Source organism: Triplophysa rosa, linkage group LG11, assembly GCF_024868665.1.
Source record: "Triplophysa rosa linkage group LG11, Trosa_1v2, whole genome shotgun sequence".
In the NCBI taxonomy this organism is placed as follows: Eukaryota; Metazoa; Chordata; class Actinopteri; order Cypriniformes; family Nemacheilidae; genus Triplophysa; species Triplophysa rosa.
In genome coordinates, this window is record NC_079900.1 from 25,207,789 (window position 1) to 25,220,839 (window position 13,051).

Below are 13,051 nucleotides of genomic sequence, written 5' to 3' on the forward strand. Positions count from 1 at the left end.
ACAAGTTGAAATACACCCGGTTACAATCCTCCTCTTTCAAAACAAATTTACGAGCCTTGGTGCGGACACCTCTCACTGGAATGTTATAGACTGGGTGAAAACTCTGAAAAACATAAGGTAATCTGCATGGCCTCTCTGCCTTTCCTCTCTCATATATTGAATACATTGTATAATTACTTATTTACTTCTTTACTTATTTAATAGATGCTTTATTTATTTATTTATTCACACGATTATTCATTTAAACCTGTTTGTTTATTCAAACAGTGTTTGTGTAGTTGTTGTCTTATTCATTATTATTTTTAAACGCTGTTTAAATAACCAATGATTGCGTATTAATAATGATCTCATCATCTCCTTTAAATTACATATTTTCATTCATGCTAAAGATATGTAGCAATACATCCTAAAACATGCCCTAAAACATGCCCCGGAAAAATGGGATGTGAGGGCACGGTCAAAAGTTCAACGCGACGTGGGCGGTCCCTCACTACGGAGGTGGATACGGTCAAAAGGTCAACGCGATGTGGGCGGATACGGTCAAAAGGTCAACGCGATGGGGGCGGTCCCTCACTACGTGGGTGGTCCGGAAGTAATTCAACCCCCCCGCAAAGGTCAATGACCCCATCAATCATTTTGACACTATGACCCGCATATATACTACTTGTGTGCGTGTGTGTGTGTGTGTGTGTGTGTGTGTGTGTGTGTGTGTGTGTGTGTGTGTGTGCTTATCTCCAGGTGATGCTGCAAGGTATCTGTGTTCATTTTGCATCAGTGTTAGTGCGTGGAGAAAGGTGTGTGTTATTTAAAGCTGCAGACCCTACATCACTATCCGTGTGTCAGCAGGCGTCGCAGACCGTGTGTTTATATTGTATGTGACTACTGCGAGTGTACAAGCAAACATTTCCCAGATTGGAAGCGCAATACATCATCGCTCTCTATGCTCCTGCAGTATTAACTGTGCCGAGCGTCTGTACACATGCTTACAGCTCCCCATCCTTCTGCTAAATAAACATGGTCAGTATATGGCCAAATAACCAGCATGCACAGTACACCATGCAAGCCAGTGACCTCACACAAACAAACTCTCTCTGACTCTCTCACCGTCCTGCAGAACATGGCAGAGCAGGCCCTGAATGTCTCGTTCGGTTCCTCTCCGTTCCTTTACCCTGTCCAGTCAGTGACTGTTCTGCATCCCTCGTCCTCTGTGCCTAACTCTTCCCAGCTCTCAGCTTAAACCCAACACCTTTCCAATCCTGGCCTGAGATCAAACTCTAAGCATGTATCAGGATCCAGAACTGGGCTGCCCATATGGTCACACTCCTTACCGCTCCCATTCTGATGACACAAGCTGCCCCTGTCTGCCTGCTAGTCGGTCACGTGTGCTGCGGAGGGTTTTTCTAATTTAATTTAACTGTTAGTGTCCCCAGATTGGCACAAATTGTACCAGATCTACTGACTTACACGCTGTTATCTGAATCTGAGTAACAATGGAATGTTGGAATGGCTTGTATGCTCTTTCAAGTACATAGACACAATCACGGTACTGTAAGTGTAGATGGACTGCACCTGGTTGTTCATGCTGGTTTTCCTCTTGAACACATCTGGATGCTCCAGTACGTTTCCAGTGGCTCCAAGAGCATGACGCCCATGAACTACAACAGAGAGAAGTGAGTCAAGACTAACCTCAAAAGTTGTATTATCATATGTTCAAGGTTCAATAGGTAGTAATAGTGGTAATATTGTGGTATAGTGCTTAAAGCTTAAGGCTGGCAACCAGAAGGTTGTCTTGAGTCCTGAAAAGAACGACCCATCACCATTGATCCCAATGAGTGAGGTCACTTTTATCCAGAAGATTCTTTTCTGAAATATGTGTATTTTGAGTCACTTTTTGCTAAATGGACACTTACATAATCTAGTCTGTGTTTCATACTGTTGTCAGTCTTTTAATTGTCCCCTGACACATTACACATGATAATATTCACTGACGTGTGAACGTTGACTTCATGAACATTCAGTTATGAAGTGCTGAGGCTAATATGCATGATAAGGCTGTACTGTAACACCGGTAATCCTATCATTTAGCCGCTGAGCTCTCTGAGGCCGAGCAGCCTGTGTGTCCACGTCCAGCGGTGAATGATTATAATGGCTGTGACACAATGATGTGTTTTGAGCTTTTCTCTCCTTCCCTCGGGATGCAGCAAATGCATACAGTACAGAATTAATGGGCCGGCCTTCCCAGATATAAGCCTTGACATCCAGCCTGTGATACATACACTTCAGTCTCCAAAAACACTTTCACTCAATGCCGTTCCCAAGCCTCTTATTCTCGGTCTCTCAACATCTTCATCCATTAGTGTTAATGACAATGAAGCAAATGCACAAGTCATGTCACGCATTGGCTGTTGTTGGTACGACCAATCAAAATATATACATTGTAAATAGTCTGTAAAAATATTATTATAAACAGTCAAAATTAATAACAGCCTCTGAACCATGAAGAGTTTCTTAAAAGTAGAAAAAACTACATATTATGTTATATACAGTATTCTTCATTAAATGTTTTATGCCATTATTTTAAAGTTAGGGTTATGATCTGTTGGCTGACCAATCAGAATCAAGAATTTGAGAGTCATGCAATACTGTTTTTATTGGATCTAAATTGCATTATCAATAACATTGTATTGAGCATCCAACATAAATGTTCAACTCAGTTGTGTATGGAAAGGATACCTGAGTTTCTGTGACTGGTGATTCTAAATGTGGTGGTGGAATCGCACGGCCGTTCCCATGTTGTCTCTAAAGTAAACAAATGCATTGTTATACAGTATGTTGATGCCTCTGCTGCACTTTAGAGTTAGACAACCCAGTTAATTAGTACTATTGTTGTGTTATAAATATTAAGTGAATGTCATTTCGTAAGTACAAACACTTCCCCCTTACAGTATATGTTAATTAAGCTGATCATAAATCATGCCTATTCACCAAAGTGAGCACATGCTTGCAGCAATAAATGTTGTGCTATACAGCCTGGTGACATTTGTTTACATATTCTATTGATGATGGCGGCAGTAATTCATCAACTGATGAGGTGATGATAGGCTGGCATTCATCAAGTGAGATCTCATCTTTGCTGCACCTTCAACATCTTTTCAGGTGCTGGAATCACAGTGGTGAAGTGATGCTGTACAGTCCTTATAAAGCCATGTGAAAGGCAGTCGATATTTATTTTGTGGTCATATTTGCAGCAGTACATGATTTCTGCTTTTAATTTAATGAATCAGATGCTACAACACTAAAACAGCACATGCCAATAAATATCAGCAGGAGCAATACGTTCTTAGATTTCTTTTTTTTTTTTAAACAATGACACTTCACACTTTTCTTCACGACTATGGGCAAAAGAATGCTGCAGTTTTTGAAAAATAACAATGTGAAAGACATTTTTCTTTTTCACAGTCGTGGCTGAAAATTGTTACCATAATTTTTTCAACACTGTTGCCTGTGAGTCAAGATGATTTTTTGTTGCAAAACAACATGCCTCATTTCAAGCATTCAGTTCCAAACCAAGTGAAAAAGTTTAAAAAGTGTTGTGCAAATGCCACGTGATAATGAGCTACACTGACCACACGGTTATGATAATAACTGCAGATATCCGAGAGGTACATGCTAAAATTAAAGCTGGTTTTGGTCACACTTTGCTGTATGGTCCAATTCTGGGCATTAATAAACCATTAATTATGACTTTTGCCTCAGTAAACTTCCAATTTGTTACTTATTAATATTTAGTAAGGTAGTTGTTAGGTTTAGGTATTGGGTAGGATTAGGGACGTAGAATATGTGCTTTATAAGTACTAATAAACAGCCAATATGCTAATAATAGGCATGCTAATAAGCAACTAGTTAATATTGAGAGTTGGTCCCTACTAAAGTGTTACCGCTGGTTTTATTTAAACATATATGAAGCGGTGTTTAGTTGTAGTTTGTTTTCAGGTAAGAGTGAAACTGTGTTTACAGTGAAAAATGGCAGCTTGTGGTTGCACTGTACACATAAACTGCCTCTGGACACTTCTGTCAGTGTTTACAGGCAGATTTACAGCCAGACTGTCTACAGCACAGTCTTATAAAGCATCATTGAACAGCAAGTACGATTTCATAATAGAAAATATGTGAAAGATATTTAATGTCCACTATGCTCATGAAATCTTCTTTGAATATTCACGGTAAATATTTCCTTTAGATGTGTTTTTATGCTCTTCATCCTGCATTACGCAAAACATTGAAACTGCTGATGGTTAACGTCATGAATTTAGAATTCTGTTCAATTACGTTTCAGTGGAAAACAAGAGGTCATCATCTGTATGCGTTCCAGGGGGCGTGTTAGTAAGAAAAGAGCAAGATGAAAATGCTTTAAACACTGTGTGTGAGTGAATGAATATGTAGAATGGATTATGAGAGTATCAGATGATTTCAGATCAGCTTGATTCTCCTCTTTCCAGATGAATAGGCTATAAGGATGATGGCGAATGCTAATGAAATTTTCCAGCCTGTGGCGCCGTGCGGGGACGAGATGGATTCTGTGATTACACAACAACACACCGCGATACCTTATCAACATTTCACATTTTTACAAGCCTCGAGAAACGGTGGTATAGACTAGCTTCTTACTGATACCACAACAAGAAAGGTGGACTGAGCAGCAAAATTAGCTTTGAGCCATGTACTGTTCATGTGTGTGCATGGGAAACAATGGGATTTATTTTTAAAAAACAATATATGGAGAATATGTGTGATGGAATACATCTTTACCTTGAGCTATTTTGAGTGCGTTTCAGAGAAACATTTTTTCTCAGGAGATTTGATGGAGTTCTTGTCATGAACACGAGGCGTGGTGGAAGAGAACCCAAATGCAGGCAGGCAGTGAAGGGGTTAACAGACAAGACTTTATTTTGTTAAATAAACAAAAGACAAAACAAAAACCCACGATGGGGTGTAAACAAGAACAGGATAATAATAAGTAAAAGGGACGTAAACTAACTAAACACTAAACTAAACAACACTAGACATAGACTAAACTAAACTAAACTAAACACTTACTATAGACTCTGGCAACACAGGGACCATCAGGACACTAAACGCAGCACATACACCGACACGCAATGACCGACACAGGACAATGAAACATGAGGGTATTATATAGGGAAGACAGACAAAGGATAACGACACGGGGCAGGTGTGGGTAATTAAACACTCAGGGAAAGATAACGAGGAAACGAGATGGCTGGAACAGAGACGAGACACTGGATAGAACGTATATTATTGTCAAAAGGACAATAATATGTTTCTCTCCACACATAACCAAAGGCTTTGTCATGACTCTGCTACAGGACCAAGAAAAACATGACTAAATGAAGCAGAGCCATGACAGTTCTCTTGTGTGTTATTTAAAGGGGTTATATGTATTTTTCTGTGTCTTTGGTGTGTTAAGTTATAAGTTACAAAATATGCATTCTATCTAAAAGCGAATGCTCACCCAGACCTGCCTGAAACGCCTCGTGTAACCACACCCCCACAAATCTACGTCAGTTCGTGGTACGATTTGACTAAGACCGCCCAAATGAATACTCAAGTAAGGTGGGCGAACCTGTCAGTACAATTGAAGAGGAACCTGATGTTCCAAATATGCTAAGAGGCGTTACATTTCCGTCACACGCTTGCAGTATTCGACCAATCACTACGCACTGGTTAACTGGCCAATCATTGCACACCTCGCTTTTCAGAGCGATGAGCTTTGTAAAAATCTGCACGTTCAGATAGGCGGGGCAAAGAGGAGATACAAACATGCATGGTATGTGGAAAATACAGCGTTTTTAACCTTAAATCGTGTATACACATTGCATTACATCTGAAACAAATGACAATATTCGTTTTAGCCGTGTCATATGACCCCTTTAACTCCTCCTAAATTTGCTAAGGAGACATTAAAACAGACAATTGAGTCAATATGGTTAAAATACATGAAGAGGATGCAGGTGTAAAATGAATGTAGATTGTAAAGGTCTGGATTTGGGGAAATTAGATGAGACGCATTTGAGTTCATATTGAAATCTTAAAAACAATGTTAAAATCCAACTAGGCAAATCTGAGCTCAGTTTGGGACATTGTTGAGATCTCTTACAATAGACCCCATAGAGCAATACCAGACTTTCATAGGGTCGACAAGGAAGCTTTATTAACTTATAACAGATGAATCTGAATCTGGCTGTTGTCTTACACTGACAGCAATGCTAAAGTCATTCTGACGTGACAGTTTTCAGACAAAGACTGCTCATACTGCTGGCAGTCAAGTTCACTGAGAATAAACAAGACCCACCATTAGTGCTGGTGTTGACATAGTATTTCCTTCCCTCAGGTGACCTGTAGCTTTTCCAGATCGCAGGAAGAGAGACACTCTTTACTTCCTCTGCTGGAGCAGAACAGGAGTCTACTGACTGCTGCAATGGTAAAAACAACATAAAACAATAAATACATGCAAAGACTTTACTATCAAACTGGATAAAAACAAACCTGTTGCAAACATTTAAGAATATCTTTATATATAAGGGTTATTGTTTATTCATATATTTGGTATAACCTATTGACTGTCTCTAAAGGGCAGAAACATGAAAAAACATTTGTTTATTAAACATTATATTAATAGTAATGTTACTTTCCATCACATCACATATCTTTTATTTTTAGTGTTTTGGTCCCATGAAAATAACATCACGGAGGTCTCTCATGGGTTTCTGCCATGCTGCTTTTTCAATAAAGAGGCTCCCAGAGTTTTTTAACAGGTCACTTGATGTATGTTCAGTAGGGCTGAAACGATTCCTCAAGTTACTCGAGTAATTCGATTACAAAAAATCGAAGAAGCTTTGTTTAATCCATTTAACTACAGTAGACACGGAGCACTGCTTTTCCCACGGACCGTTATTACTAATGCACACTCGCACAGCCCGCTAAACTCTATTCATGTTACAGGGCTCTCAAGACTCATGCATTCATTCATGTCTCATGCTGATAAATAAGTGATAGCTTATTGAAATGATGAACTGCTATACTTAGTTTATGTGTATTTTGCGAGTGAAACTTGTTGTCCGGCTGCTTTGAGTGCATAAAACTAGATGCGGACTAGTTGATGCCGAATCCTGTTATTTACACATGCCATCTGGCTGTTCTGCGTGTCTGCGTGAATGAACTGCACAGTTTAACGTGCTACAGGAGTGATGCTCATGAATTTGTCTGCGTCTGCGCATTATGAGGACATGAACACATGAACTTCATCTCCAGAGTTGCTCTGAGAGTTTATTTCACGAACATTTTATGGTTTGAGTGAAGAAACAGAAATAATAAAAAGTAAGCTTCCTCAGACAACCTGCTAAAATAAAAGTCCGGTTAACTTTGTATTTTATGTGGATAAATATACTATTTGATAGTAAAAAAAAAACTTAAACTAATTTAGATAAACTAAATGCAAAGTTAGTTGTTTACCTTTGAAATTATTCTTTCTATTTTTATTAATGTTTCTTATTTATACATTTGTATTATATTTCATTTTGAATGTATTGTAATATGGCAATGTAATGTATTAAATGGGTTAACTTTTCACAGATATTAATGTATGCAATTTCATTTAATTTTTTCTAAAAAGGAAACAAATTAGTTGTTCATTTTAAGAGACCTGTTTTATTTTCTCTTGTATATTTAGTATTTCTCTTTAATAAAGAAAAAATATTTATATCCGAATACCCGATTAATCGATGGAAAATCAGAAGAATACTCGATTACTAAAATAATCGATAGCTGCAGCCCTAATGTTCAGTAATCTTATTCACAATATTTTTCGCAGAAATTTTGCCTACTCACTTATTGTCTCTCCCCTCATCTCAGCAGCCTCTCAAATGATTGTAGCCCTCAAGGCAGAAACGCTATTTTGAGTAATTTGTGTTTATTGTAGTGAACTGCAGCATCATTTGTTTGGGTCTTGTCTCAGTGTGGAATTAACAGACATTTGGAATGGATTAGAAATTAGGTCTGATAGCAAATGAACATTGATAACTGTTTATCCGAGAGCTAAAAACATTTGAGAAATAATCTATTTGAAATAGTAATATTCTACACTCTTAAAAAAGGTGCTTCAAAAGGTTCTTCGATGCCATAGAGAACCTTTAACCTCTGAGGAACCTTTCTGTTTCACAAAAGGTTCTTTGTGGTGAAAAAGGTTCTTCAGATTATGAAAAAGTAAGAAAGAGATGTTTTTTTAAGAACCTTTGATTGAATGGTTCTTTGTGGAACCAAAAATGGTTTTCAAACTGTGGTATGCACACCACTAGTGGTGCTTGAAGAGACCCAGTGGTACGTGACACGACAGGAAATTTAAAAACTATATATTCATTTCGTGTTTCAAATACAGTTTCAAATGTTATACATGATCGAATACATCTCATATAGCCTATGTGCAATTTTATATAGTTATTAATGTAATAGTAATTTAATATTGACTATTTATCATTGATCAATGACGTAACTCAGGCGCGTGACAGGCAGCTCAAACACAGAGCGTGAGCAGACAGACGCCTGTGAGTCTCTCTTACTATGAGCTGCATGTACATTAAGCTTCTTATGTATTTCGGAAATTGAACCGCTGTTTAAAGCTGTTGTTGTTAATGGTATAAAGCGCTAATTCAACACGCACGTCTGCATCTATTCGAGGTTAAATCAACGATGCGCCGTTTTGACAAGAGTTGCTGCAGTAAAGTGTGAGTCTAAGGGGAGATTCACAATTCGCATCTAAAACCGCGAGCCGCACTGCTTTCTCGTGGGCCATTCACACGGTACGCGGTGAGCCGATGTGGCTGCCGCTGCCGTTCACAAAAAGATAAAATATTTTTTCTTCAGCTGTGCCCGTGGAAGAGCCGTGCCCGTGGAAGTTGCAGGATTTTGCATGCACGAGCACCCACGTTTTTTGGCGGAGCGCTCTGCTCCTGAAGTTGAAATAAACTGAGCAGATAAGTGCTTGACGTCATGCGCCCTTTTTCCTATTGTCCAATCGAATGAAAGGAGAGGCGGACCTTCCGATGTTGTGACGGAACTTTACAGTAGGCTTGTTCGACTTGATGCGGCGACGAAGATCCGACAGGCGGATGACATCAAAGTACCGCGAGAGCGATTCGAAAAACGATAAATAGTTTGCTTTCGAATTGCTCTCGCGGTACTTTGATGTCATCCGCCTGTCGGATCTTGCGGCGCCGCATCAAATCGAACAAGCTTAGTTGCTTGAAACGTCCGGAGACTGCAATAAGCCTCTTTCACATGAGTCGGAAACTACGTCACCGCAGGGTATAGCAACTTCCCTGACAGATTAAATCCCATCGTAAGAGAATTGAATCCCATCGAATCCCATCGCTTGTGTCATTTAAAGCTACTTACGCTGATCTGTCTTGTTTTGTGGCTTTAATCTATAATTAACATAAAAAATCATATCTGTGCGTTTATCTGTTTTGTGCACTCAGACTGCTAATACTAATTTAAGTGCTTCTAGTTTATACACCCTAGCTGGCGTGTTATTTAAATGTGATCGCGTCATTGTATTATAAGAAATTACTTTAAAATGCTGGTACTGTTAACATAGAGTGTAAGTCGTTAATATTTCTTTTTTTGTTGTAATTAAAATACGATTCTTTGTTCATTCATAATACCAAATGTAAATGTTAAAACTTAAATTGTGAAAACGTAATAAATGTAGAACTTTAAAATTAACCAAGGTTAAGAAATAAAGAGTATTAAATTGCGCTGTTCCCAGTATTAATAAATTAGACCTTATTATTAAATGCTTACCATAAACAGCTGTATTGTCCTTCTCCAATCTTTTCATGGGTCGCTTTCAACACTGCACATAAGATTCTAATGTTCCTGAATAATCATCTTCCGTTTATTTTAATATACTGTATAGGCTACATAAACAATTATTCACTCCCCTATTACAGTAACACAGAGCAGACATCATAAAACACGCATACTTAATGCGTGGCAATGATCCAATGCACCTGCAAGTAAAACTTCTGATATAATATATTTTACATTATTAGAATATTTTTGATAATGTCTGAAGCACTAGCGAGAACAAACAACAGAAGACATTTTTTTTAATTTTCTGAAACAGAAAGGATTGGGTGATGTCTTTTCCAGCACAACACGCTGCCTTTACTGTAACGTTTATTTTATCGATATAATGCAGGACCAAACCAGACAGACATAAGAATAAAATGAGACAAAGAACATCATCACTGGATTTAATATATGCAGTTCAGTAGTTAAACTCAGCAAGTACCTTCCTCAGGTTGCTGTCCCGTAAACAGTACACACCTTAGATTAAGACCAAAACAGCAGTACTAGAACCCCCTCTTAGCTGCGAGGTGTTTTAAAATTAAGATCTTAACCTAAAACAGACTTGGATACATGCTGTAACCAGAACACCTTTTACCCTGTGTCGAACGATTCAGAAATCAAAAACCTGGAAGCGTGTTGGCTGACGCGGGTTAACCGAGCAAGGTCAGAGGGAGCACCCTCTGCTTGTACCGTTTTAAAGTGTATTAAGTGTATTAAACTAGACAAAGATAAAACTCTTTAAATTAAACATTACCTAGAACAGGCTGTAAACAATAAATATTCATATGTATACTGTATATATAAATTGGAAGCAAAAACGGCCCTGGAGTTTTCGGCCCTCCACAATTTCTGTCGACGGGGGATCGGGGTTGGGGGGGTGGTGTTGTATGTATACGTGTCCGTCTCACAAATGCCTTCGCGTTGCGTGCATTAGCGGTAATAACGTCCGTCTGTCTGGCCCAAGCGTCCATTTCGGCCCCATACATTAGCGGCCCACCGGGAAAAGTTCCGATACTCCAAATGGCGGGGCCACCCCTGGTCACAGCCATAGGCCGTCAGTGGGATGGCCGTTCTGGACTTTGACAGAATGTCCTACTGGTCAGTCCGCCCCTGATCATATCTGACTGGAGTTTGTTGGGTCAGTTAGTGAACAGTAACATACAGATCCAGTTGCAAACTGCCCATATGTGAGCACTGAGCTGAAACACATAAAGAGCTATTAACTAAATAACACAAGCGATCTTGCATTTTACAGCAGAAAAGAGCACCGCTGTGGACTGATCCTTTCTTTTGATGTGTGACATAAAAGAGATTCCACACCCACTCCATCCACCCTTCAGTTCTCTCTGAATCTTCCTTACTGCATTCATCCTGCCATCTCTCTGCCTGGAGGTTCAGACACATATATGCTTCCCGCTATGAGGGAGGTTTGGAGAGTGAGGGTTTTCCTCTATGAAGCAGTCGTGCTGATCTGTCACCAGTTCAGATGAATTATGAGCAGTATAGTTCTTGTTTAAGTGCAGTAATGTGCGGCTGATTCCTACATAACTCATATTGTACGTAACTGATTTAAGGGTACCAAGCAAGGAAATAGCTAGACTGATGTGTCTTTATGTCCACAAGAAAGTCCTTTGTTCTTCAGTGTCATTATTGAAAATCTTTCTGGTGTTATAATGTACATTAAAATGAGTCAAACAGGGAATGTTTAGCATGTCCTGAAACAACATTTCTATACAACAACGATATCCATATCAAATCTATAATGATGACCACAATTGACCCTTTAAAATAAAAAGCCACCATCCCAGCTATAGGCCTAACCCTAAAACCTGATTGTTATGTTTTATTCAGAAAAAACACATTCATCTGTACTATCTGAGGTGATGTGGTGTAGTAGTCACATCTTCTAATCTTTGTTACAAGCAGGGGTGGTCCTAGACCATTTGGTGCCCTAGGCGAGCTTGACTGATGGCGCCCCTTCCCCACCAGAAAAGAACTCATGTCCATAGAAGTTTAATTTATTTTTTATGTCAAAGTATTGTTGTAGAAAGAGGGATGGCAAAAACTGTTGAAAAAAATAAATAGACATTATAATTTTAATTATATTTTTTTTTCTCGCCGCATATTTGGCTCCCCTCACTAGATGGCGCCCTAGGCAAGCGCCTATGTCGCCTGTAGGAAGGATCGCCACTGGTTACAAGATTTTTTTTACAGAAAATCTGACACAAATCGTATAATGTTGTGCATAAGCAGAAAGTCATTCAGGTCTATTTTTAAATTGACAAAAAACCAACCACAACCTAAATTTAGATTTAAATGCAATGATGGAATGGTTTAAAGCAAGATATTAGTAGTAGTAGTATTACTATGCCAGGAGTGATTAAATGATGCTACCACTGATATGTTGACCTCATTTGACCGTTTGGTTTTATGGACAATTTCAATATGATAAAAACTACAGTAAATAAAACACTCACAATTGATAAACTGTGTTGTGTTAAGTAGGATAAACTTAAAGAAGATTCTCAGAAATGTCTGAAAAAAATAGTAAAAAGCCAATGGATCAAGACTACAAACAATGAAAAGGGACATTAAAAAAGAGAAAGGGAAAGAGGAAAATAAATTAAAAAACTGATATCGACTATATTTCATAAAATTACAGTTATCTTTTTACAGTTAATCTAGATTTCTGTAATTCTCAAATTAAATAACAAATCAACATTCTTACCATATCACCCTCCTCCAAATGAGCTCTTGTGTAGTGATGTGAAAATTCAGATTTATTTTAAAACATTTAATACACTTAAATGTGCATCCAAGAGCAGTGCAACGAGCAGTGTCATGCGAGTCAGCCAAGCTTCTCCTTCATGCATAAAATGAGCCAAATCCAGGGTCAACAATAAATACTCGGAAAGAATGAACTAGAATGAATGTCACTCCGCTCTTTATCTTTTTTCACATTTCCCAAAAAAGAGGTCAGATGAAATATGTCTCGCTCTGTTTTCTGGGCTGGAAAGATTCTGAAAGCTTTTGTTTGGGAGTTCCAGATGTAAGAGACCTAAGGGTCTGCTGCCAATCCTTCAGTTCTCCACAGACTGAGGAGCTGCACAATGCTTGACAC

At 38.6% G+C, this 13,051-nt stretch overlaps 2 protein-coding genes across 3 annotated transcripts in view; both read right to left on the reverse strand.

The window, feature by feature from the left end:
* gas7a (growth arrest-specific 7a) overlaps window positions 1–1,313 on the reverse strand; it is a 42,750-nt gene extending 41,437 nt beyond the window's left edge. The window contains exon 1 of one of the 2 annotated variants that reach the window (XM_057345185.1): window positions 1,105–1,313. In XM_057345185.1, the coding sequence (XP_057201168.1) occupies window positions 1,105–1,119 (15 nt within the window). In that variant the 5' untranslated portion in view covers window positions 1,120–1,313. The remainder of the gene's footprint in view (window positions 1–1,104) is intronic. The other variant, XM_057345184.1, reaches the window with a different exon arrangement.
* Window positions 1,314–1,470: 157 nt separating this feature from the next.
* LOC130561780 (growth arrest-specific protein 7-like) lies at window positions 1,471–12,767 on the reverse strand. Its single transcript, XM_057346353.1, has 4 exons — window positions 12,659–12,767; window positions 6,374–6,494; window positions 2,734–2,799; window positions 1,471–1,655 (listed from the first exon to the last, which is right to left on the reverse strand). The coding sequence occupies exons 1-4, from the start codon at window positions 12,659–12,661 to the stop codon at window positions 1,471–1,473; spliced, it is 375 nt and encodes a 124-aa protein (XP_057202336.1). The 5' UTR covers window positions 12,662–12,767.
* Between the last annotated feature and the right edge of the window lie 284 nt (window positions 12,768–13,051).

Excerpts from the sequence above, each read along its gene's own strand:
- LOC130561780 (XM_057346353.1), bottom strand. Across the intron at positions 2,800-6,373 it reads TGTCAACACCAGCACTAATG|AGACAACATGGGAACGGCCG; the intron begins GTGGGTCTTGTT and ends TGTTTACTTTAG. Across the intron at positions 1,656-2,733 it reads CACCAGTCACAGAAACTCAG|TTCATGGGCGTCATGCTCTT; the intron begins GTATCCTTTCCA and ends TCTCTGTTGTAG.